Here is a 26,959-nt window from a genome sequence, read left to right as displayed (position 1 = left end):
CGGGTTGGATCCTCCTGTTTAATGAGAGGTGCCAGGGTGACAAGCTCATTTCACATGAGAAGTGATTTTCTAAAAATCAGGGAGAGAAAGACCACGAACGTCTTAACCCCGTCAGCCCTGTGGTTTGCTGCGAGTTTGTACAGGAGTTGGATCCGCGCAGGGCACTTGTGCCTGACAATCTCAGGACTGCTGGCCCCATCTGGTGTTCACTCACCAGTCAGCCACCAAACCACTTGAGAAGTGCACTTCTCTCCTCAAGTATGGGTTTGGTCCTTCTTCTTAGGAACTTTAAATAGTGGTTTTAGGTAACAGTCCATGTGTCACACTATGAAATTCTTAAGCTACTAAAAGTTCTGCATACCTATAATTCATCTACCTGTATGTTGATGACTTTGTAGTTTTGAATAGTATAAAGGCTAGTATCTTTTTTTTTGAATATATGAAATTTATTGTCAAATTGGTTTCCATACAACACCTGGTGCTCATCCCAAAAGGTGCCCTCCTCGATACCCATCACCCACCCTCCCCTCCCTCCCACCCCCCATCAGCCCTCAGTTTGTTCTCATTTTTTAAGAGTCTCTTATGCTTTGGCTCTCTCCCACTCTAACCTCTCTTTTTTTTTTTTTTTTTTTTTTTTTCTTCCCCCTCCCCCATGGGTTTCTGTTACGTTTCTCAGGATCCACATAAGAGTGAAACCATATGGTATCTGTCTTTCTCTGTATGGCTTATTTCACTTAGCATAACACTCTCCGGTTCCATCCACGTTGCCACAAAGGGCCATATTTCATTCTTTCTCATTGCCACATAGTACTCCATTGTGTATATAAACCACAATTTCTTTATCCATTCATCAGTTGATGGACATTTAGGCTCTTTCCATAATTTGGCTATTGTTGAGAGTTATAAAGGCTGGGATCTGGCAGCCATCTTTTTTCCCCCATTTTTAAAAATTTTATTTAAATCCAAGTTAGTTAATGTATAGTGTAATAATGATTTCAGGAATAGAATTTAGTGATTCATCGCTTCCATATAACACCCAGTGCTCATCCCAACGACTGACCTCCTTAATGCCCAACGCCCATTTAGCCCATGCCCCCCACCCAACATGCCTTCAGCAACCCTCATTTGTTCTCTGCATTTAAGAGTCCCTCATGGTTTCCTCCCTTTCTGTTTTTATCTTATTTTTCCTTCCCTTCTTCCATGTTCATCTGTTTTGTTTCTTAAATTCCACATATGAGTGAAATCATATGATATTTATCTTTCTCTGACTGACTTATTTTGCTTAGCATAATACATTCTAGTTCCATCCACAGCGTTGCAAACTAAAGCAAGAGAAATTGGGGTTAGATGTAAGGAAGAAATTTTAGCCAATGAGATTTGTCGTACAATGACCTCACTCTGAGGGAGATTGTAAAATCTCTTGCAGGAAGCTTTTAAATAAGAGGCTCATTTATTTTCCTTATTTACCACCCAGCTTGAAAAGAGAGGTTGGACTAACTAACTCAGTGCATTCCAGTGTTAACACACCACCTTCACAATTTTTGTACAACCATATGACAACTGTAGAAGTGTTCACTCAAGAGATTCCTTTAACAGGTTCATTTCTTTTAACTTTAGCTGTTAGTAACCTCAAGCAATGATATTGTGTCAGTGAAATCATAGTTCAATGGGCTAATTAAATTTTTTTATTGCTGTACACTAAAATACATGACTATAAAAAATAATGTTCATCTGTTGTGTCTTCCAAAAAGATACATGTTCAAGTCCTAACTCCAGTGCCTGTGAATGGCACTTTCTTTAAAAACATTTTTTTGAATGTTTATTTATTTTTGAGAGAGAGATAGTGCCAGTCAGGGAGGGGCAGAGAGAGAGGGGGGGGGCGGGTGGGGGGAGACACAGAATCCGAAACAGGCTCCAGGCTCTGGGCTGTCAGCACAGAGCCCAATGTGGGGCTCAAACTCATGAACCATGAGATCATGACCTGAGCCGAAGTCAGACACCTAACAGACTGAGCCACCCAGGCGCTCTGGGACTTTCTTTAGAAATAAGGTTTTTGCAGATGTAATCCAGACCAGGTCATACTGAATTATGGACCCTAATCCAGTGACTGATGTCTTTCTAAGACATTTGGACGCAGACACAGATGCACAGGGAAGATGCCATGTGACAATGGAGGCGGATTAGAGCCATGTGTCTATCATGAAGGATTGTTGGCTACACAAGCAACGAGGTAGAGGCAAGGAAGGATCCTACCTTTGAGCCTTAAGAAAGAACATGGCTCTCCCGACACTGTGATTTCATGCTTCTAGCATTCAGAACTACAAGAGAATACCTTTCTGTTGTTTTAGGCCACCAAGTTTATGGTAATTTCTGCAGCTTTAGGAAACGAACACACCAAAGTCACACCTGATATCATCCCCTGTCCCACCAGTGAGACACATCTAACACTTGGGGAGATGCTGGGCTGGTTGCTCTCTGCAGGCCCTTTTTAGTCCTGTAGGTAAATAATGACGGCCTTCATTATATCAGTCATCTTTATGCTTTGGCGTGATGTAAGTGTCAGCACCCCTATTTATAAAGGTGAGGAAAAGGCTGTTTGAACCAGGTTTGAGCAGCTGTGTCTCATCAATTCTGAACGGCACCCTGGTGTGTGCACCTGTACGTGTTGTTCGCTCCCAGGCTTCCTGGGAGCTCCAGGCGATGCAGAGCCCCCATGGGGGGCTTGCGGACCTGTCTCCATGGCTGTTCACCCGCTGCCTCTGGAATCACTGGTGTATCCTTTGCTGGGTAGAAGGCCATGGCTTGATGGTCTCTCAAGTCGGTTTTACTTTTTGATGAATTCATTTGGATCCCAGCCCAGAAACTGACTTTTTATTACCTTTGATCTCACCCATGGTCGTCAGCAGTTTTTAAACCAATAAAGTCCATGTTCCCGTGTTCCCCATTTCTGCACGTTGTCATAGGAGAACAATCTTTCATCTGCATCTCTATTTTCCAGCTATAGTGCAGATTGGAGAATTATCCGCATTCTCTGCCTTATACTATCAGAACTATGTAGACATATTTAATTTGGATTTAAAATATTTAATAAACAAAATAAACATTTTAGTTACATCTTTTTTTTATCATTGGTTGTCATTTATTTACATGAATTGTAATGCATGTTCTATGCAACGGCTGCCTCACTGCTAACAGCACCCAAATGTCTACTCAATAAATATTTATGGAGTGCCTTCTGTATGCCAGACACTATGAGTAGCTTCCTCACATATACCAAAGCACCTGCCACTAGGGATCAAAGGATACCAAAAGGATTGGTATCTCAGATACCAAATCAAAGATACCAAAAGGATTGGTATCTCAGATAATGAGAACATTCCAAAAAGGGGACTATAATGGCAGCCTTACTCCTTACTGGCTTAGAATGGTGCTGGCCCATAGTGGGTGCACAATAAGTGTTAGTTTTCCTCTTCCCACAAACAGTGTATGAGGATTCCAATTTCTCTACAGCATCAACATTTGTCTTTATCTGACTTTTTTATTGTAACCATTCTAGTGAGTGTGAAGTTATAGTTCTTTGTGGGTTTGATTTGCATTTCCCAATGGCTAATGATGGGGAACATGTTTCATGTGTTTATTAGCCATTTGTATATCTTTTTTGGAGAAAAGTCTATTCAAGTCCTTTGCCCACCTTTAAATTAGGCTGTCTTTTTATTATTGAGTTACTCTGGAAACAAGTCCCTGATGAGATATATGATTGGCAAGTATTTTCTCCCATTCCGTGGGTTATCTTTTCACTTTTTTTTTAATGGTATCTTTCAAAGCACAGAAGTTTGAAATTTTAATAAAGTCCAATTTGTGTATTGTTTTCTTTTGTTGATCACGCTTTTGGTGTCAAATGTAATAATGCCTTGCCAAACTCAAGGTCATGAAGATTTATTCTTATGTTTCCTTCTAAGAGTTTTATAAATTCTTGCTCTTACATTTAAGTCTTTGGCCAATATTGAGTTGATTTTTTTGTATATGGTATGAAGTAAGGGTCCAATTTCATTGTTTTGCATGTGGATATCCGGTTGTTCCAACACCAGTTTGTTGAAAAGGTTTTTCTTTCCCCACTAAATGATTTTGGCACCCTTGTGGGGAATCAGTTGAACATACATTGGTTTATTTTTGAACTCTCAATTCAATTCCATTGATCTACATGCCTACTCATATTCCAGCATCACACTGTCTTTACTATCATTGCTCTGTAGTCAATTTTGAAATTGGAAAGTGTGAATGCTCCATTTTGTCCTTTTCTCATGATTGTTTTGGTTAATCTTGGTCCCTCGAAAATTGTATGAATTTTAGAAACAGCTTGTCAGTTTCTACAAAGAAGTCAGCTGAGATATTGACAAGAATTACATTGACTCTATAGGTCAGTTTAAGGATTATTGCCATCTTAACAATATTCAGTCTTCTGATTCACGAACATGGGATTTTCCCCTGTTTGTTTAGATCTTCTCTACTTTCTGTCAACAGTATTTTATAGTTTTCAGTTTTACGCTTCTTTTATTAAACTTATTTCCCCATATTTTATTCATTTAATGTTATTATAAATGAATTGTTTTCTCAACTTCATTTTCAGATTGTTTAATCTGAAACACAATTGGTATTTGCATATTGATCTTGTATCCTGCAACCTTGCTAAACTCGTTTAGTAGTTCCAATAATGTTTTAATGGATTCTTTAGGATTTTCTACATACAAGAGATAGTTGTATTTCTTCCTTCCCATCTAGGTGCTTTTTCTTTCTTTTTCTTACCTGATTGGGTTGGCTGGAACTTCCAGTAAAATGTTGAATAGAAGTGGTGAGAATAAGCATCCTTGTCTTTTTCTTGATCTTAGGAAGAGAAGCATCTAGTCTTCCACCATTAACTATGATGTTAGCTATAGGGTTTTTGTAGATGCTATTTCTCCAGTTGAGGAAGTTCCCTTCTATTCCTAGCATGTTGAGTGTTTTTATCAGGAAAAGACAATGGATTCTGTCAAACCTATTGAGATCATTGTACTATCTTTGTTTTTTTATTCTATTTATATGGTATATTACATTAACTGATTTTTAACTGTTAAAACAATCTTGCTTTCCTGGGATAAATCCTACTTGGTCACAGTGTATAAGTTATACTATATGTTATAGGATTTGATTTGCTAGCATTTTGTTGAGGATTTTTGTATCCATATTCATAAGAGATATTATTCTATAATTTTCTATTCTTGGAATGTCTTTGTCTGGATTTGGTATCAGGTTAATAGTGGCCTTATAGAATGAGTTGGGAAGTATTCCTTCCTTGTATTAGTTTGCTTGATCGCCACAACAGAATACCACAGTCTAGTTGATTTAACAATAGAATTTATTTTCTCAGAGTTCTAGAGGCTAGACGAGTGAGATCAATGTGCTGTCAGGGGTGGTTTCTGTTGAGAGCGCTCTTCCTGATTTGTGAACAGCCACTGTCTTGCTGTGTCCTCGCATGGCCTCTTCTCTGTGCATGTATGTTGCTGGGGAGGGGGGCAGGTGGGAGGAGAGGGAGAGGGAGAGAGAGAGAGAGAGAGAGTGAGAGAGAGCTAGTGAGCATGTGTTGTCAAATTAAGGTCCTACCCTTAAGACCTCACTTAACCTTTACTACCTTCTTGTATGTAGTCACTTTGGGAGTTAGGACTTCAACATATGAATTTTAGAGGACACACTTTAGTCCATAACATTCCTCTTCTATCTTTTGGAAGAGTTTGTAAAGAATTGGTTTTAATTTTTCTTTAAATGCTTGGTAGGATCCACTCATGAAACCATCTGGGCCTGGGATTTCTTTGTGAGTAGTTTTGATTACTGATTCATTCTGTCTACTTGTTACAGGTTTACTCAGATTGTCTATTTTTTTTTTTTTTGAGTCAGTTTTGGTAATTTGTCCATTTCTTCTGTCTACATTCTTCTTCTATCTAATGTATTGGCATATGATTGTCCATAGTATTCCTTAATGATCCATTTATTTCTGTAAGATTGGTAGTTATGTCACCTCTTTCATTTCTGTTTCTGATCATTTGAATCTTCTTTTTTCCTTGCCCAGTCTAGCTAAAGTTTTTCAATTTTGTTATTGTTTCGAAGAGCCAGCTTTGGATGCATTGATTTTCTCTGTTGTTTTTTTAGTCTTTACTTATTTCTGCTTTAATCTTTATTTCTTTCCTTCTGCTTAGTTAGGTATAGTTTGCTCTTTTTTTCCCTAGCATCTTATCATGAAAGATTAGGTTATTAATTTGAGATCTTTCTTCTTTTTAATGTAATTATTTACAGCTATAAATTTTGCTTTAAGCACTGCTTTAGCGACATCCCATATGCAATGACTTTTATTTCCAGACAAGATCCATATATTTTCCAACATATAAGAATTGCTAGTTGCCCTGATAAAATCAAGTCTTAATCTTTCATTATCTACATTATGGGAGGAATCCATAATGAAGAAAACATCTGGGTCTTGTGGCCTCAAATGTGTTACCCCATTGCCAACCTTGGAGGATCCACTGGTTTTTGTTACTCTAACAATTTTCTTTGTGCATGTCAAGATCTGTTTTGACCATATGTGGTATAAAGATGATTACTGATGGGACCAGGCACATGTGATCTTGTCTGGGACTGGAGGGACTAAAGACAAGGAATTCCTAGAATATTTTTCTTTTTCTTTCTATTCCCATAATCCTCCTGAACTTTCTCCTTAAAAATAAAACAAAACACCCCACACCATTTGGCCATAGGTATAGCTCACAGAGTTCAACAAGGAGTTCAAGCTTTAAAAGTATAGAAAATTGTGATTTACTTGAGCAAAGAGGAGCTGATGATGAGGTTGGCTGACTCTTCAGCAGCTTTACTCCCCCTGCACTTTTGATTGGCTCTTTATCTCTCAAATGCAGGTTATGGGGAGGACCGTGGGGCCAATAAGATCAGCATTTGTGTCCCCAGCTTGTTAGCTTTGGAGGAAGGACAGTACCCTTCTGTGTATTGAGACTAAAATTGGGGGGGTGGAGGGGGAAGCACCATTGCCCCTGTGTCACCACCCAGGCCAAAGTGATTCTCCTAACTCAAGGGCATTGTAACTCTTGCTTGATTTCTCCAAAGCATCCTGGGCCAAGTGAGGCTAGCAGTGTTAGTGGGCAAGAGAAAAGAGCGCAGGGAGAATCAGACAAGCTAGTAGCGACTGCTGAAGAGGCAACACCATGGAAAGAGAAACACCTTTGAATTTTACTTCCAAATCACCAATAACCAAATTAATCCCTTTTTCTTCTGAACAAGGAAGGGGCACATCTCCCATCTGTTCTTTGGGATATGCTTTGTTGGTGAGACAAGTGTCTCAATCTGCTGAGAGGTGAACTATTTGGGATTATGATATGGGGTGCATTCCTCCTCATCTCTCATTCCTACAGGTAGCGGCACCCATGCCACTGAGGAAATGTTTGCCAAGATTGTCAGGTAGCCCCTGGACTTGCTTTCTGATCTCTGCTTCTCTGTCCTGCCTTCTTGCTTAGCAAAAACAGTCACCACTGAGGAGTGCCTGGCGAACCCTGTGGGCATGAACCGCTACAGCATGGACCCCTCCGCCTCCACCTTTAGCCACAGGGGCTCCTTGCCCACCTCTTCCTCGCTGTACTGCAAGAGACAGAACTCTGGAGATGGCCACCTTGGGGGAGTCTTGGCCACCACTGCCAGTGGTCCCCGCTCCAGCCCCATGTCCTCTGGAGGCCCCTTGACACCTGGGCTGAGGCCCCCAGGCTCCAGCCCCAAGAGAAACGGGACCCCTCTTGAAGGAAACAGATGTGGTAATGTAATGCATGCTCTGGCTTCCCCATGACTTAACCTCCTATGCCCTTGCTCTGGGATAACTGCATGTAGGGGGAAGGGGGTGGCTTCAGGGGGAACAATGCTATCTGAATATGGAACACTGGAAAATTGGAAGCCCTTTCAAGAATTTTTGTTGTTCTTAAAGGCAGCTAACTTCAACTTTTGACCATAAGTAAAGAAAATAGTACATAAGAACAGGCGAGGCTGTAGGAGTAAGTAGATTCCAAAATGTACAGTGGCTCAAATGCAATAGAAATTTATTTTATTTTTTTGTTCAAGAGTCCAAGGTGGGTGTTCTTAGGTCGTGGATGCATCCCGATTCAGGGGCTCAGACTTTGTCCATTTTGTGGCCCTGCTATCCCCTATGGCCTCCATGCCCCAAACACCTACTGGGTAGAAAGGGAAAGAGTGAGTGAGGAAGGCACATACTCTTCCCTAGAGCTTGAGAATGATGCACGTCATTTCCACTCACATTTCATTGGCAAGAACTGGCCATTATGCCACACTTAACTCTAAGGGAATCTGAGAGATGTAGATCATCTCTGTGCCAGGAAAAAGAAGAACTAGATGTCAATAAAGCATCTTTTCTTGCATAGTGGGTGACATTTGTAGGACACAAATACATGGGCAGAACCAGAGTTAAACAACATTTCCTTAATGCTGGTTATACTACCTTGTGATACCTTGTTGGGATGCAATGCATGAAAGTGCTCTCATTCTAGGGATAGCTTGGTATCCATTGTTTTTTTTAAATCATTTTCAAGCTTCAGTATTTCATTAATGAACAAAGGCTGTAAAGCATAGTGGATAATCCATGGAATATGGAGCCAGATGCACTGGGCTAGAATCATGGACCTACCACTTCCTGACTGTATGACCTTTTGCAAGTCTGGGTTTCTCAGTGCCTCAGTTTCCTCACCTGTAAAATTAGAATGATAACAACAGCATCTATCTCATAGGTTTGTTGGGAGGATTAAATAAGTTCACACGTGTATTTAGTGTCAGACCGAGGACATGGTAAAAGCTCGATAAAGATTAGCTGTCACAGATCACGTGAACACATCTCTCACCCAATCACAGCCCAGCAGCTCTGCACCTGAAAGCTGCTGAGGAGAGGAGGCCCCAGGCTGAGGAGTTAGGGAGTCTTCATCTTGCCCCTCTGGAGCCTCCCAATGGGTTGACCGTCTTCTTTGACAAGTCACATTTTTGTTCGGAGCCTTGGATCTCTCAACCAGTAGCCCTGAGAAGCCACAGTGATGAGCTAGTTTGTATGATCCAACATCCTCCATTTTTCCCCTCAAAGACCTCCCGCATCTCACACAAGCCTCTCCTGGCTGAGGATAGATAGAAAGGCAGGCAGGAACGCCTTGAGCAGAAGGCAGTTCTGAGGAGCAGAGTACAGAATCCCTCAGCCACGGGGGTCTTGCCAAATGTAGAGGCACCCTGCAGACTACTTCCCAACATTGTCACATAAGCCATCAGCCATGCAGAAGATTTGAGTGGGCAGAGCCCATTTTCCAAAGGAGAGAGACATTGTTCTACCTGATTTTTAAGAACGAAAGAAGAGAACAAGATTTGGCACAAATCAACATCTTAAAGTAAATGAGGGGCAGCGTTTATTTCCTAGGCTTATCCCCAGAGTTTTTGTAGCACCCGGCATGTAGTAGTTCAATAAACATTCATTATCTCTGTGTCCCCTACCATGATGCCAGTGTCCTCATGTTGCCCCTGGTTGTCAAAACACTCCTCTTGGTGCCCCTCTGCCTTTTAGCTGTCTCTTCCTGTCAACCTCTTCTCCTCAACCCAGTTCCCATTTGCTCAGGGTGATTGCAGGTCATCGCCTGATTGAGTTGACTCATAATTCTAAGAGTGTTGCCATTTTTTAAAAAGGAGATATTTACCCTGTCTTCTGGTCAAGTTGGTGGAGTATCAGGCCCGATGTCGTAAGTGTAGGGTTTGAGCAATAAAAGGATGAAAAGAACTTCTATCACTACCTGAAGAATTGTCTGCTCCATCCCAGTCTATCTGGTACCCCTGGATGAGAGGAATCTTAGATCCTTCAAAGGGATCTCAAGGTAGCTTCCCTCCCACCCTGGGATGCCCTCCTATCTATCACTCCCTCAACAACTCTCTTGTCCTTCATTTTCGCCTCCTCCCCAGCCCTTTGTTCTCCAGTTAGCTGTCTGAGGGGGTCTGCCTGAGGGGTGGTCCAGACGCTCCCTGGGAACCAACTCTGAGAGAACCCCCTCTGTTAGAGCTCTGGTTAACCCCCCAGGAGATCCCCACTCACTCAGGGCTTTGCCTCTTAGTATCTTGGGTAAAATCAGAGAGATGGAGCCCACCAGTGCCTGTTACCTTCCTCTCCAAGCAAAACACTAACTGTACCCTGAATACGGATTGCCTCTTTCACTACTTAGAAATATTAGTGAGAACTTTGATGCCCTGAAAATCAGAGTTGTCCATAATTAGGGACGCTTTGGGGCTTTGGGATGTTCAAAAATCACACACTCACCCACCTAGCTTCCTCATTTTAGCTGCAAAATGTAATGGTAGAAGTTCATTATTGAGCCTCTTTAGTATACTGAAGAAAAAAGAAAATTATTAACCCTTTGTAGGTACATTAACTCGAATGCTCCAAAGATTCCTTTAACCAGTGTGCTAAATGGAAACAGATACCAGAAAGCCAGCCAGCTATGTCCACTCTAGCATCAAGATGTAGGAGGGCAGTGCCAGCATCTCTGAGAGAGGTTTCCACTGCTGCTTCCATCTCATTGGCCAGAACTTAGTCACATGGCTACCAGCTGCAAAGGAAACTGGGAAATATGATTTTGTTCTAAGAAACCACGATCCCAGCTGGAAATCAGGATTTCCGTTATAAAGGAAGAAGTGCAAAAAAAAAAAAGATATTGAGTAGGTGACCGAGAGTCTCAGCCACACCTCCCAATTAGAAATGTTTGTTCCTTCTGATTCCTTCTGTAGCACTTTGTTCTCTCATCTCTAGGACTTTCTTTTCCCTGTCCCACAGTAGGAACCAGACCCTCAGCTTTGTGAGGTCCCTTGCTCATATCAAAATCCTCCATAGCCCCAGAATAGGAGCCTGCTTGCTTGAGGCACATACTAAATAACTATTTATTGAGCACCTATCAAGAGCCAGACACTTTCCATACATTATTTATGACTTCTTGCAAGTTGTATTTTATGATTTATTATAATATGTACATATTTTTATAGTAGATATTATTATATACAAAGTACAGATAAAGAAAGTGAAGATCAAGATAAGGTCATTCAAGTGTTGAGTCAGGATTTCACTTTAACTGGCTCCAAAGCCTGTGTCTTTCAAAATTACCCCAGGGATTTCCAGACTTTCAGTAGGCTTCAGGGGGTCCCTTCGAAGCTCTAGGGGATAGGGAAGAGGGGATGGGAGCAGACAGGACTCCCAACACCCTGCCCTCTTTAACCAGGGCCTCTTCACATTTGCAGAGCGGGGTTCTATGTATGCTTTGCTCAAACAAAGTCCGTGCAGCTAAACATATCTGGAACCCATGGAGATAAACTGTGCTGAATCGAATGGCAGTATATTAAAGTAGGAGAGGAAACCATTGGCTTCCTTACCCATTTGTCACTTAACTGCCAGTCTGGGTGCTTGCTGTGGGCACTCTGGAGGGTTATTAAGTTTGCCCTCCACCCTGGGAATTGCTCAGGATTGCTCTGGAATTGCTTCCCAAGTGTAAGTATTTGGTTGGAAGAAACCATACCTCTTTAGGAGGGTTTGACCTAAGTCATAAACCCTGGAGGGGACCTAAAAAATGATTTTCCCCTGTGGTGCTAATCAAAATGGTTTAAAATCACAGAATCCAGAGAACTGCATGAGGCTGCAGGCAGGAGGGTAGATATGGATGACATGACAAATTTCTCAGCCTTCTCTTGTGAGTACTCCCCCTGCCCCCTGCTGTCTTGATAGATCATACCTATAGCCCCTGCCAGTGGATTCTGAGGGGATGTATTCACAGGACACATTTCCTTGGTTTTTGCTGATACTCAGGTAAAAATTTGAGAGCTCTTCCCCATCCAACATATAAACATCTTCTCCCACCCAACATGCAAGCATCAAGAGCTATAAAGTTTTCAGATAACAAAAGCTTCCTAACTTTTGCATTAAATAGGACATGCTGTAAAAGTCCCAACCACAATTAGGTCCAAGTTTCAGAATCAAGAAAGAATGAAAATAAAGAAGAAAGTAAAGCTTCCATAGGGTAAGGTGTTGGGTGATGGACAGAGAGACCATCCAATCAGAAAATGAGAATAGGGACAGCGCTCTATGTGGAGGGGTTGACGTGAGCAAAAGTGGCAAGGGCTTATTGATTCCAGGGAAAGAAGAGAGTTTGAGCAGAGATGCTGAGGGAAATCACCCTGGGAGATTTGGGGTCCACTTCGAGCAGACTGAGCTTTCATCTGTGGGAACCAGACATTTCTGAACAGGGAGGTAAGCTGATGGCCATGGACTTTAGCAAGACAAACCTACTGGCCATTATGGAATGACACATCATAATAATAGGAAGCATAGTAACTACCTTTTGATTAATTCTTACTGGTTAATGCTTCACATCATCCCATTTAATCCTCTCAACATGGTAGGTGTTTGACAGGCAAGGCAACTAAGTCTCAGACAGCTTTTGCTCCATCTCAGCCAGCAGATACTTACTGAGCACACTATGCCAGGGGCTCGTCCCAAGTCTAAGGATGGAGCTGTGAGCAAGACACATGTGGGCCCTGCTCTCTGACAGTGTGCAATTCCACAGAGGCAGACGTTAACAATATTGCACAAACTTCATTACAACAGTGACTATCCCTCCAAGGAAAAATATGATGCTATGGGAGGATCAGCTAGGGAGGGGTCACTGAGCCTGCTCCAGGGAGGTGGGAAAAGCTTCCCGGAGAAGTGACAGTGGAGCCAGCTGGACAGGGAAGCAGGAGCTGGCTAGGGAAGGACCGTGGGGAGGAGTGGCTGGAAGCTTCCTGGCGGCGGTCAGATTGCTTGCCCAGAGGTCGCATGTCTGTGGTGGTAGAGAAGGATCCAGCCCATTGTGGCCTCATTTTAGGCCTTTGGTCTCTCCTGTCTCTCAGGGCATCCTCTCTTCTCATGCAGCATGTCAACTGGTCTTGAAAGAATAAAAGAAAAATCTGATTAAAATTTGAGGATTGGTCAGGTGCTCTTCTGTCTCCTATCTCTCTCGCCTCATACAGTCTTGAAAATTCTTACCATAGAAATAATGAAACACAACACTGTTTTAAACTACCTGATGCTACCCAGATTGTGGGCTAGGCTGGGCACCTCCCACACTCCTCATGGCCTTGTTTCTAGGAAGGGTGCCTTCTACAGGGACCAGGTCACTAGGAGGAGCTGAGAACAGATCTACCCTTCCCTGGCTTTCACCCCCATCCCCTCCAACCCAGATCCAGCGCTAGAGATGCCGAGAGGGCCAAGGGGACTCAGAGAAACCTGAGGAAGGACACTGAGAGGTCCCTTTTGGACACCGATGGGCTTCCCTTCAAGATGTTCTTTATCAGGCTCCAGCCCAAAGCCACATACTTGATTCTTACGATACTCTTGAGCAGCAAGATGAAGAAACTAAAGCCCACGGAGAATGATTTGGGCCAGGAAGGGCTACAAGCTTGGCCGTTGGTACTCTACTCAGTGTGCATTGCTCATGGACACACTGATAAGACTTTCTGATACACAAGAAGGTGACTCCCCGGGTGTTGTGCGGGACAAACCACAACCATATCAGAGGCAGAGGAACCTTAGAGATTCTTCCCAACTCCCTTATTTCACACCTGAGAAGTACAAAGACACTCACACGGCTGGTGGGTGGTAGGGATTTTGACTCCCGGCTCATTGCTCCTTCCGTTCCTCCATATGACTCTATTGTTAGCTCAAAAGTTTTCTTTGAATTATGAATGAGCAAAAGGAAATTATGCATGTGGTTGTGGGCAGGTATGAGACACAGAGATTCAAAGACAGCCATGCAAGTCCCTGTGCCGTGAAAATGCCCGGGCTTGCTTTAAACACTGATTCGTAGGCATTTATTCCTGGTGCACGCGAGATCAGCTTTAGAAACAACCCCCACCTCCTTCACCTACACATCCATTCACAACTGGGTTTCACTCTTCACCGAATCTGGCAGCTCTAGTGAAGGGACATGACATACACAAAGTTGTCTGACATGGAGAATCCTGCCTTCCCATAAAGGCGTTTGGCGAGCACTTTGCATGCCCTGGTCCCTTAGGAACGAGATTCTTTTCACATCCATCATGTCTTCCTGCTGTCCAATCACATCCGCCTGGCCTGGCTGTGTCAGGCCGGATCCATCTGTCTTCCTGACACCTTCACAGCCACTGGAGGGGGGGGGTAGCGTATTTATTATCTTTGTGAGTACAGACCACTGCAAAGGCTTTACAAACCTGCCACTGGAAAGTTCCATTTCTCTTCCTTCTAGAGCCAGTTTATGTGCTTTGGATCTTGAGCAATTCCCAAGGTGTGGCAGGCTTCCTGCTGCTCTCTGTCTTGTATGACTAAGAGACCCCCTCAGAGAGGCTCCCGAGCCAGGCCCGGCTGGTGCTATTTCATCCTGGAAAGGTGAAAAATGCCCACAGCAAGCACCGGGGCCACTCTCCAACTGGGCCGCCTCCTTCCACAGCCATCACCTGGAGAGCCTCCTCAGTCAAGATGATCCCGCCCCTCTTGCTCAACCCCTGGCTGTGACCACTAGGAAAGTTGTGCCCTGACCTTGCTCAAGGAGCTTGGGCTCCCAGGGATGATGCTATGAATTGGTCTGGTATTCTTCCTTCCTGTTAGATACAGGAAACTTGATTTGACCTCTGCTCTGATCACTCTAAAATCATTCTTGGCACCAAGGCTTGCAGCCTTTGTAATCAGAGAATCTTTTATCACCCTGATTACCACCGAAGCACCGATGGAGCAGGATCGAGGGCGAATATGATTTCTGTGATTCCTCGTCCCCATGTTGAGTGCAGATGTCTTTAAATGCAGTGAAATCATCTCGAACAAACATGCATCCGCATTCAGACGGCTCCGGGGTGCACTAATAGTTTCCCGGCAAAATGCCCTGTGCCAACCCACGTTCGGGGACCCTCTCAGGTCCGGCAAGGAAAAGGCAGGGAAAATCTCAAAGCAAATCCAGTTCTCAACTGAACCATTATGGTTTTAGGGCACACTCGGAAATGTGATGTTGTACTTTGCTCAGCACTAATGGAGAGCTGTGCACTTTTCGAGCATGTTAAAAAGAGGAGCCAGAAAGAGAGAGCAGAGAACCACTGCGCCCCGAGACTGAAAGGGGGAAGTGGAAGTGAAGGCTTCTGGACTTTTCACATAGAATTATTCTGTAGGGAGGCTGCTTCATTGTTCAGAGCCTCCACTTTCTTTGGGCCTGAAAATAGGATTAAGGATTACCTCCTCAAGTCCTTTATGTGAGTTATCTATACTGTTCCTACAAAATATATTGATTCATTTTACACCTCCTGAGCCCATATTTGCAAACACATTTACTTAGAATTGTGGAGGAGTCAAGGATCATAAACCCCGTAATGAGAGGATCCTGTTTTTCACCAGACACTTTGCCCAGGACCTGGTACAGAAGAGATGCTTAGTAGATGTTTGTGGAATGAATGGGATGGGATGGGGGGAGATGAAAATGATTGTCCTTGAGAAATTTAAATCTAACTGGAGGTTATAGACACGCGTAACTGCAGTATAAGGTGGAATGTGGAAAGCGTCTTGAGAACAAAGATGTGGGGGTTAAAGGCAGAGGAATGTGATGTCCAGATGGCAGGACACAGAAATGCTGCCTATGAAGGGGTCTGCCTGGGTTTTGATGGCTGGTGGAGCTTCTGTGGAAAGGAGGGAGGGTATGTGCTTCTAGAGAAAAGCCAAAAGCCCTGGCTAAAGATGGAGAAGGGAAGCTAGGGAGACATTCTGTCAGTGTGCCCAGATGGGAGTGTGCAGGAGGGCAGTGGAGGCAGGCAGGGTGTCTCCCCTCTGTGGAATGCCTGATGCATGGTAGCCCTAGGGCTTAGGCCTAATCCCATTTCAGTCTGACACTTGCCCTTCCTAAAGGACAGTGTTGCCATTTTACAGCTAATGAGCTGAGTCATGGTCAAATTGGTAGCAGTGGGTGGCTCCAGGGTTTGTTCCTAGGTCTCTCTGGCACAAAAGCGCTTCCCCTCTGTCTCAGAAGGAAAGATGTTATTATAAGAGAGTCCTTGACCTTGAGCTAGAGTATGGACTCTGGAGTCAGTACATAGGCAAGGGGCACAGACAGGGTTGGGTCTACAGAAAGCATTGAGGCAGTAGACAGTTTTGCCCAGAAGGAAGAGAGCCCAGGGCAAGGATACCCATGGAACCCATCGCAGGGGTTTGGGTAAGAGGATCTCCGATAGGGGCAGCAGGGTGGGAGGGAGGATCCAGTGTGAGAGGCATCTTCCTAAGAGCTTAAGAATAATTAAATGTGGGGAGCTAATAAGGGGCAGTAGAAGGAGAGGTAGAAGTAGAGACATCACTGTGGTTTCAGAAACCCGACAGATAGGAGGAGAACCTGGTGCTGGAGAAAGAGGAGTTAGTTTGGGACATATGAAAAAAGTCAACCTCTAGATATGGCCAGGCATTCGATTCATTACTTTTTTCCTCCTTTACTTGTCTTGTACCTTTTACTCTGCCATGTGGGGGATGCATTTAAGGAATGGTGCAGGTCATGCAATAATCACGTATCAAGGACCAGCTCGGGACCAGGCACAGGATTGGACCCTTTGCTGTCAAGGAACTCTCATGCTAGTAGGGGAGACTGGGGCAAGTCCTCTGAAGAGCAGGGGGCCATGGAGGCACTCTGTGCCTGGGGCAGTGAGAGGATGTCTCCTTTCTGCACATGCAGAGAAGAGGCGCCTCTCACAGCGGGATTCCCGGCACTGGTGGCACAGACCCAGAACGAGGACCAAAATGCACCTCGGTTCTCCTAGTCTTTATGTCTCGGTGTAACCAGGGGAGGCAGAAAGGATCTGAATTCTTTCTGGCCTCCTAGCACTGTAGGGGCCAGTTTGGACGTTCAGCTTAGCAAGCCTTCTCTGGTCACCCGGCTAAGGAGGTCCAAGGCTCACTGAGACAGAACTGAGCAGGAGGGTTTTTTTAAAACTAACATGGACCAGAAGCACAGCCTGTTGAAGGAGATCCATTTTCTAACGCTTTACTCCGTGGGAGAGCGGAGGTCGTTTGCAGGGATGGGAGGGTCTGCCTCCAGAAGTGGCCTCCCCGTGCTGCAGGCTGTCTCTCCCAGCCTTTCTCTGTCACAGGAGGTCACTAAGGCCACAGCCTTGGACTAAGAGCCAGGTGGGGGCAGGCAGCACCAGGTAGGCACTGAGGCCATCATCCCGGTGTCTAATGTTCTCCTTGTGTGTGCTCACCCGTCCAGCCTCAAGCCCTTCCCCAGACGGACAGGATGCCAGGCGGCCCCGGAGCAGGAACCCCTCCACCTGGACTGTGGAGGATGTGGTCTGGTTCGTGAAAGACGCTGACCCGCAGGCTCTGGGGCCTCACGTGGAACTCTTTAGAAAGCACGTGAGTACTTGCATGCACATGGTAGGCCCGGCCTGGGAGGGGGCCGGAGGCGGGGGTGGAGGGAGCATGGAGGAAGGGCGAGGTTCAGGGAGCTGCAGGCTGCAGAGGGGGACTGGTCTCAACTAAGCCTCGGGCCACCACTCAAGGGAGGCCAGATGGAACCACAGGCTTCTCACTTCGTTTTGTTTTTAAGAAGGGGTATTTGTCCCATCTGTTCCCTCATTTCGGCCGTTATTAGGAGTGCCTGTTTTCCTGCCCATCCATCCGTCTGTCTGCACATTCAACAGACATTTATAGCACACCTACAATATGCCAGGCAAACTGTAACCGTGCCTAATAGTCTAAGCTGCTTTGAGGGTTCAATGAGAAAATGCACGTAAGGTGTTCAGCACGGCACCTGGCTTATAGTTAGCCTTCAGGTAGCAGGTATTCTTAGAAGGGAGATTCTAGAATATATATTTAAGAGATTCTGAAATATTATAAATATGGTAAATAAAAAAAAGTAATAATTAATACTTCATCTGCCAGGCTTACTATGTCAGTTTTTTATTGCTGCTAGAACCAATTACAACAAACATCTAGTTTAGAACAACGCAGATTTATTATCTTACAGTTCAGTGGGTCAGGAGTCTGACGGGTCTTGGCGGGCTGAGATCAAGGCGTCTGCAGGGCTGACATTCCTTTCTGGAAGCTCTAGGGAGAATTGGTTTCCTTGCCTTTCCCAGCATCTGGACCCACCCTCATTTCTTGGCCTGTAGGCCTCTGCCCTCATCCTCAAGTCCAGCAACATCAGGCGAGTCCTGCCCAGGCTGCCGACTCTAGTTCTGTCTTCTGATTTCTTCTTCCGTTTGTAAGGATCCTTGCGATGATGCTGTCTCTCCCACCCAGTAATCCAGGATACCCTTCCCCCCCACCCCCATTTTAAATCAAGCTCATCAGTAGCCTTAATTCCCCCTTGCCAGGTAACCTCACATACTCACAGGTTAGGGGAGTAGGACGTAAACATCTAGGGGGGAAGAGAGGGAACATTATTCTGGCTGGCCACATTTACCATGATATTCTCCTTCTTGTCTCTCACTTTTGTTTGGTGATTCTGTCATAGAAACCATACTCTCAGATCTGGGGAGACTTCTGCTCTAACCCAACACTCACATTTCATTAGGGATATATATATATATATATATATATATATGTATGTATTTATTTAAGTTTATTTATTTATTTTGAGAAAGACAGAGACGGCATGAGTGGGTGAGGGGCAGAGAGAGAGGGAGAGAGAGAATCCCAAGAAGTCTCCACACTGTCAGCATGGAGCCTGATATGGGGCTCAAACTCCACATGGACCATGACCTGAGCCAAAACCAAGAGCCAGACACTTAACTGACTGAGCCACCCAGGCGCTCATTAGGGATATATTTACCATCGCTGGACAATGGGGCCTTGAGAGCAGGGACCATAGACTGGGTTATGTTAAGACAGATCTGGGTAGGAGGAGTCTGGCTCTCCTTCAGAGTGGTAGGGGATGGTGGAAGTCTAGGAGATGGGGTAAAGAGAGAATATTAGGCCCATCGTTGAGATCTGCCCACTCTTCTTCCATTTTGCCAACGACACAGAGAGTGAGTGACAGAGTAGGTGTTCCATCAATACGGCTGCATAGACGCAGAACAAGGGCTGGTGAGCCTTGCATGGTTATATGAGTCCTGTAACTGCCTCTTCTCCCAACCTGAGCACCCACACTTTCTACCCTTTGTCTCTTGTGACCTGAAAATGACAGGATAGGTGAATGAGGAAACCCAGCCTTAGAAGGTTCATGAATTCTACACGCATTCTGGAAGGTTACCATTTTCAGAGACAAATCGGAACAATACCACGACCACAAGGGGTTGGCATTCCCTTAGTAGTTCTTTGTGCTGAATCCTGGGATGAAGTAGGTGCATTATTTAGTTGTCTGCCACCTCAAATTATTGATAGGGCCAGACACCTGAAATCCCTCATCAAATGTAATGAGCAATTTGGTAATCAGCTCAAGGTCAGTGGGCTTACCAAGAAAAGATAGAAGAGATTAGGGTGATGGAAGGCAGTCAGGGCCTCGTACCGGCACCTGAAATGGAAAAGTAACTGCTAGTTTCAGGGTCTAACAGGTGACACTTTGTCTTAATCCAGTCAAGCTGCTATAACAAAGTACCATAGACTGGCTGGCTTATGAACAAGAGTGATGTTATTTCTCAGCTCTGGAGACTGGAAGTCTGGGATCAGGGTGAGAATCCTCTTCTGGGTTGCAGACTGCCATCTTGTTGTATAAGGACACTAACCCCATTCATGAGGCCTCCACCTTCATGACCTAATTACCTCCCAAAGTCCCCACCTCCAAATACTGTCATATGGGAGGATTTCAACATTTGAATTTAGATGGGGACACAAACATTAAGTCCATTGTAAATTTTTTGCTTCTTTGGTCCTAGAGCAGGTAAAGAGATAAATATCATGTGGGGGATATCGGGAACATAACTGGAGTTATGTTCGGTTCCTTCAGTAGGGGGAGCAGGAATATGAAAGATCCAATGTATCATATGACCTCAGGGACATTATGGGAAGAGGAACACATAGTATTTGTTTGCTTTAATTTATTTTTTAAAGAAGATATTGCCTTGGGACTAAGAGATGTATATATGAGTAAATCCATATTCCCTCGCCTCATCCCCTGACCACATGTTAACCAGAGCCACTGTTCTATTATTCTGACCACCTTCTGGATTTTCTTTTTTCTGATCCTGTTCTGCCAGGAGATTGATGGCAATGCTCTCTTGTTGCTGAAGAGTGATATGATCATGAAATACTTGGGTCTGAAGCTGGGCCCTGCGCTGAAACTGTGCTACCATATTGATAAACTGAAGCAAGCCAAATTCTGAAGGTTTTTAAAAGATAGAAGCAATGTCCAGACAACAGATCTCAAGATCATCTTCTGCCTTACCAACATCCAGCCACCATCATAAAATGGATTCTCTTCCTAAAATTAACAGCCACAAAGACTTGGCCTTTAAAAAAAAAAAAATCGTGCATCTCTGCCTTTAAAAACAAAAAATTCAACATGACCCTTTTGAAAGGCTCCTCTGTGTTAATGATTTGCCAAAAATTATGGAAAAGCCTGTTATTTTAACATTCCTGATAGGCTGGTTGCTCTTAGAGTGGGTCCTATTTTTATGATGAGAGAGCAGAAAACGGAATGCTATTGCCCAAGAAGAACCCTGAAGCATTCTCACAAAGATGTGAGAAGAAAGACCTCTGTCTCCACCACAGCACCACCTGTCTTTAACTCTGCCCTGGGGACCTATCATTGTGAGCCTTGCTTAATTCAGCTCTGGAAGCTGTCTTATGAGGGAAAAATGCCTCACTTTGCACTATCTGGAAAACTTGAATTCTTTTGCCCTCTGACAGAGAAGAAAAAAGTCTTTTCTATTCCTAGTTATTTGAAATACTGTGTTGTCCCACTAGAGGGCAGACTGTTAATGAAGTTTCAGGACCCTCACTGCAGTAGCCTGCTGATCCGGTACTCCGTGGATGGGTTAGGGTCTCTGTGAACAAGATCTAGCCTACACAGACACAGGGAATTTCTTCCACAGTCAGCACCACAGATTGCAACTTGGGAAGAAACCGTCTCTTAGAGCATTCTAGTTCATACCCAGTCATTATTGATGGACTGAGATGCACAAGCAGCAAAGGCAAAAATCTGGAAGTATGTTCTTCCCAGATGGGGCTTTGGAGTCCCTTCCTTTTCAGAGTCCTTACTGAGGTGTTGATGTGTTGGCACGCCGAAGAGTCTTAGTGACATTTAGCCATGGGTGTTTCTTTAAAAAAGAAGAAGAAAAATGTCTCAGATAAGCTTTGAAATGGAAGAGTGTTGATTTCTAGTTACATTGCCGGATTACGTAGTTGTATCGCTAGCTAATTTTTCTAGTTCTCAACAAATACACAGACATGCTATTATTGGGTTTAATTCAATTTACAAATAGGTTTTCTCCTTCCTCACCGTGAAGTAATAGAAAAAAAATTGATTTTTTACCCCTTTGCAGCTGTGTCCAAGGAAGGACGATGAAACCACAATTGAATAGGCAGGAAGGTGACCTCATCTCCATTCCTTTTATCCTTCTCCTTTCTTTCTGTCCCTCTTTCTTTTATTCTTCCTTCCTCACTGAACAGGAAGCGTATCTTCAAACTGAATTCACCTTCGCCATGGGCATATCCTCTTAAAACATCTATAGCGTTGGAGGTGAGGAGATGAACGCTAGACTTTGCAATCTCTGGGAGGGAGAGGATCAAGGAAAACTCAGGGCCTCCCATGGCCAAAATGCAAGTTAGGGAAAGCATACCTTCCTCTGGGATGCAGCCGGCAGAGCAGAGCAGGGGTCTCACCTGATGGCTGGAGCAGGGTGGGATTTCAGCCCCTCATCCTTCAACCAGGTGCCCTGGTGCAGGACAGGGGCTGCCAGGGTAGATCTGAATGCTGATCTTCTCTTCGATCGGGTAGAACTTAGATGAAGATCCTAAGGAAGATTCCATGCCATGCCGTTAGACCCATTTTGATGAGCGATAATCGAGAAAGCCCATCATAGCAAAATCCTTTCTTAGACACACACCTGGTGGCTGGACTGAAAGCATGGCAGAGAACGGGAGGAGGAGACCGTCCTAAACCTGGCCCCTGAATTGAGCTGGAGTCATCAGGTTGTGGGAGAGCTTCATGTCTGCTGCTTTCAGCACCTGACAAAGCTACCCCGGTGTCATCAGGCCTTGGGACAGAGTCTTCCAACATCTTAGATAAAATGACTCTGTCCCTCAGAGTTTAAGTGCTCATGGCTGGTCTGGAGCTAGATAAGTTCCCTCAAAAGCCAACGTGAAAATGGTGAGGCCCAGAAAACCCCACCACAACTCACCCACCCTTTCTGCATCCGCGGGTTTCCACTCACATTCCTCTCTCAGACCTGTCGCGTCTCTTCTGCCAACACATACCTTGTTGAGAGACTTTCAAAGCTTCCTACCCACCCTCACCAGTGCCTCCCTCACTACAAAAGCAGGAGCATTGGTGCCCCCAAATTAAAATCATCCCCAAACAATGTCAAAGAGATACTGTGAGTAGTTTTCGGGGGAGAGAGATTTTCTCCTCTCAAGTCTAGGAGAAAACTGGATCCATGTTCACGTGTAACTGCTCTCACGGAGGTGCGATCTCATTTTGCATTAAACTTTAAGCAGGACAGATTGCTGAAGCCATGATATTTAAGGTTTGACTTTTTAAAAATCTCATTACTCTTAAAATGAATGCTGCCATATCAGAAAATAACCCAGGGAGGAAATTCCTCCTTGCCTGTTTTTGCACTGAAATGCAATTAGCCAACCAAATTATTGTAGCAATACTGCAATTATAATTAATTTTCACCCCTTTCAAAAATCTTGTCAGACCAGGCAGCTAAATAGCTCAGCAAATGTAAAACATGCCAGGCCATTTCCTCTAAATGGACCTTAAAGAGTCAGGCCATGTGTGTCATTCTCGTCCAAACGCGAGCTTATTTTGGGAACCTCACACTTGTTATTCCATGGCAGTAGCTTTGCTTCAGGTTGCGGTGAATAATGATATAGTTTTGCATAATTCCAAATTAGAGTGGGTGAGTGTGTGTGTGCGTGTCCAGACATTTCCAATCAGCTGTGTCAAACATTTTTTAAAAAAAATCTAAAGACAATTCTATCGCCTAAATCATTTTAAGCATTTTATAAGTGCATGATTCCCTTTGTGAAGACTTCAAGTAAAAAGATGTAGGGGGTGTGTGTGTGTGTGTGTGTTCTAACAGTAGTTGGAAGAGCCTAGAAGAGGCCGAGAGCGGATCAGTTTTACAGTCGCTTGGTTTAGAATGCCTCCCAGCTGCAACTTGGAGCAGAACCCACTCTAGGCTGTTATGACCAGCTATCCCCTCTGCTGCCAGCAGGGGCCCTGGAGGCAGTTGGGGGACGGTTCTGGGGTTCCGGGCCTGCACCCCTCAGGCTGGCTGGAAGGGTCAAGCCAGCCCAGGGCCCCTGTGACTGAGGCAGAGACCTAGCCAGGCAGCCCGTGGGGCAGGGAACAGACAGACGTCTTGAGCGCCTTGTTTAGTTCCCACCAGAGCGTTCACCGGGCTCCCATCATTTCTCTTCAGCGGGGCTGCCAAGGTTTTTTCCTTTCATCAGGAAAAAGGAATGAAGAACTCCTCAGGAGAACCAAATGGGAGGAATCCTGAGCGAAGGTTGGTTTACTTCAGGAGGAAACCAGTGAGAGAGGGAAGATACAACTATAAATTTCATAGGAAAACAATAAAAGACCACCTCTTCTAACAGCCTCAACCCTTGAAGCAGCAATAACCTATTTTTGTATTTATGTGCTGTATGGAATATTTTTTTTAATTAAAATCATTTTTTTAATTATTTTTTGAGATTGCTTTAGGAGAATTTTGTCGTAACTCTGAAGATAATTGGAAACTCCCAGCAGTGACCAAGGACTTGAATTTAGTCATTGGCAGAAAGTCGGGAAAGATGGAAATATTCCCCTTATGTCTCCATAGTCAGGTTTTCATACATGTGAGCAGGTGAGTGCCAGTGTTTGCTCTCACAGGGCACTTTTTCAACTCTTCCCTGGTGGGGTTACAGGATGAAGAGATTGGACTCACCTTTCTTTTTTTTAAACCTCAGATAAGAAGACATCGGGTTGTGAGGGAGGAGGTGACCTTTTTAAAGCTGCAATATTTTGTTAAGGAGAGGGGTGAAAACCTGTTGGTGGATGTGGTTTATTTTGTACCATAAACACACTCCACCAACTGAGTAGTTGCCCAGCTGTGCTGTTGTCTCACCATGTCTTATATTCCTGGTGGCATGAGAGGGCCGCCTGGGGACCCCAGAAGTGAATCCAGAAGTCTAGAGATGCAGTCATTCCTCTTTCCATCCTTCTATGTCACCCCGGGGACGACGCCCCGCTTCGCTCACACGGCCCTTGAGCTTCCAGCCCAACTGCTGGTCGTGCTGTTGTGCTGTCGAGGGAAGTTCCAGGGAGTCCTTCCCCCCCAGTGGTTACCCTAATCGAAGACGATTCCTTCCTGGACAATTGGAAGCTGGATTGTTGAAAATCTAACCTTGACTTGAAAGAGAATCTCTGTTATTTATGGCCACCAGTTAAATATTATGGAAACATGTCTGCTAACAATTTGCTTTGTGTAATTTGTTCTAATGCTAATAAGTCACAGCTGGGATACTTCCTGTGGTAAATTCCTCTGTGGTTACAGTGGTATTATCACACACGGACTTCACCAAAACACTGTGCTTAAGAAGAACCGTTCACCCTGGCTCTCGCAGGCTTCAGGAAATTCCCCTAACGGAGACGCAGCTCTGGGCAAAAGCACAGCGTTTAGAAAAGGATTTGCTCTTCCTCGCTCCCTCCCTTTCACAAGCGGGGCCCCAGACCCATACAGAAGCCCCTCACACTTAGCACTGAGTTTGAGTTCCTCCAGAGGAAGAGATGGAAAGCAGAACTTAGGAATGACAGCTCCCTCCAGGTTAGGAGGCTGTACCCGGAGTCCGTATTAAGAGGAGGTGGGCAGGAGAGAGGAGTGGAGACACTTCCAAAGGCGAAGAGCTAGTTCAGCAGTCGATCAAATAATGAGGTCAGATACTTGTGGAGACAACAGCGTCTTTCCGTCCAAACGGTCTAAGTAGACCACTCAGACTTGCTCCGGGCTGCCGGCCCGTCATGCTCTGTCGCTCTACCATGTGACCTGAGCCTCGGAGTTGGTTCTGTGCATTGGCGCTTCATACAAAAGGCCGACACAGGCGTCTTCCCTTAGATCCTACTTTGGAACACGCCCAGAGCCTTGTGTTTCCCAACAGCTCACTCTGAAATAGCGGGCCCTGATGGGGTGTACTTCACAGTCAACCTGGGTGACCGGAGACCGCCTCCATCATAAATGTAGCACCCCCACATCTCAGGAAGGCTCTGCCTTCCCCACCCAGCACTGGACCGCCTTCCCCCACAGCCCTGAGAAATGGCTGTGCCTGACGACGTCCCATTACGGGGAGTTCACTCCCATAGGAAGTGGCTTATTTCTCTGTTGGACGGCTCTGGTTGTGAAAAAGTTCTTTCTCAGGGAGACACAGATGTCTGCGAATCAGACACAGACGTCTGAGATGAAGCCAACTCTGCAATCTTTCTCTTTTTAACAGAGCTTGTCCGTGCAGTAACCGCACCTATAATACAAATCGATGTTGGCGAGCAGATCCCCGCTCTGTTACATTAGAATAGAGGAGCAGACGCTTTATATAAATGTAGAACTTAGTTAGGTCGTGGCCATCAGATTCATCAGCCCTGTCGTGAAAACCTAGCAAAATTCCTGTGGCCACACACACACACACACACACACACAAAGAGTGTCCTGGGAGAATCTTCAGTGTCGTCGTAAATCTGGCTGTGGTCACACAAGCAATATGAGTTACGTAAGCTTGTGTGAATGAATCTATAAGGCCGTGTGCTTCGTTAACTGGGGAAAAAATGCTGTGAGGCACCGAGGGCCTAGCTCTTAATTGTACTCATTAGTGATATAATGAACTAAGGAAGCTTTAGTTTAGAGAAAAACAAGTTATAATTGATGACAGAAAAGTAAACATGGTCTGTCGTGAAGGTCTGAAGAGTTATGCAGTTATAACCCCAAACCCAAGTTACATTTCATGCTTGTGTGTGCATGCATGAGTGACTGTGCATTTGTGAGTTAATGCAACAGGAAGTGGGAAGTGGGAATTGAGGGGATGTTTAAGGAGGCATTGAAGAGGGAGGTTTTGCTTTCTAGAGCATTCTATCTTAGTCAGAAGAACTATCTAGCAATGATTTAGATATCAGACCCCAAACTAAACATAACACATGGTTTATGTAGCTTACTTAGATAAAATTCTGGCTCATGGAGCAGATTCTCTATGAAAATATTTTTTTGTATTTTTAAGTTTTTAAATTTTTTTAATGTTTATATTTGAGAGAGAGAGAGAACCAGCAAGAGAGCGACAGAGAGAGACACAGGCAGAATCCAAAGCAGGTTCCAGGCTCTGAGATGTCAGCACAGAGCCTAATGTGGGGCTCGAACTCACAAGCTGTGGGATCATGACCTGAGTCAAAGTCGGATGCTTAACTGACTGAGCCACCCAGGTGCCCCTCTACGAAAATATTTAAATCTTGGTGCTTGGAAAAAAGAACTATCTAGCACCTTGCATAGCACTTGCCGTATAAAAGACACCTTGTTAATGAACCGTGTGAACCAATGCTTGAGCGGTTTTCACATTTTTGTCGAAAAACCCTAACTTCTCTTTGAACCCCGTTATCTTTATTGAAAGGAGAATTGCCAAAGCGGAGCCTGACACCTTTTATTCCTGGCTCTCCCAACCTCCCCAGTCACCGACTTGCATCTTTTTGTCTTA

At 44.6% G+C, this 26,959-nt stretch overlaps 1 protein-coding gene across 11 annotated transcripts in view; it reads left to right on the top strand.

The window, feature by feature from the left end:
• Nucleotides 1-26,527, top strand: part of SCML4 (Scm polycomb group protein like 4) — a 119,341-nt gene extending 92,814 nt beyond the window's left edge. For 10 of the 11 annotated variants that reach the window (XM_042986911.1, XM_042986916.1, XM_007078749.3 and 7 more), the window contains 3 exons: nucleotides 7,551-7,841; nucleotides 17,346-17,491; nucleotides 20,275-26,527. In XM_042986911.1, coding sequence (XP_042842845.1) covers nucleotides 7,551-7,841; nucleotides 17,346-17,491; nucleotides 20,275-20,400 — 563 coding nt within the window. In that variant the 3' untranslated portion in view covers nucleotides 20,401-26,527. Of the gene's footprint in view, nucleotides 1-4,814; nucleotides 5,530-7,550; nucleotides 7,842-17,345; nucleotides 17,492-20,274 lie in introns of those variants that run through there. The other variant, XM_007078750.3, reaches the window with a different exon arrangement.
• The last annotated feature ends 432 nt before the right edge of the window (nucleotides 26,528-26,959 follow it).

This window comes from Panthera tigris, chromosome B2, assembly GCF_018350195.1.
Source record: "Panthera tigris isolate Pti1 chromosome B2, P.tigris_Pti1_mat1.1, whole genome shotgun sequence".
Classification (NCBI taxonomy): Eukaryota; Metazoa; Chordata; class Mammalia; order Carnivora; family Felidae; genus Panthera; species Panthera tigris.
Note: the sequence above shows the minus strand (reverse complement) of the source record. Positions and strands in the feature narration are given on the sequence as shown.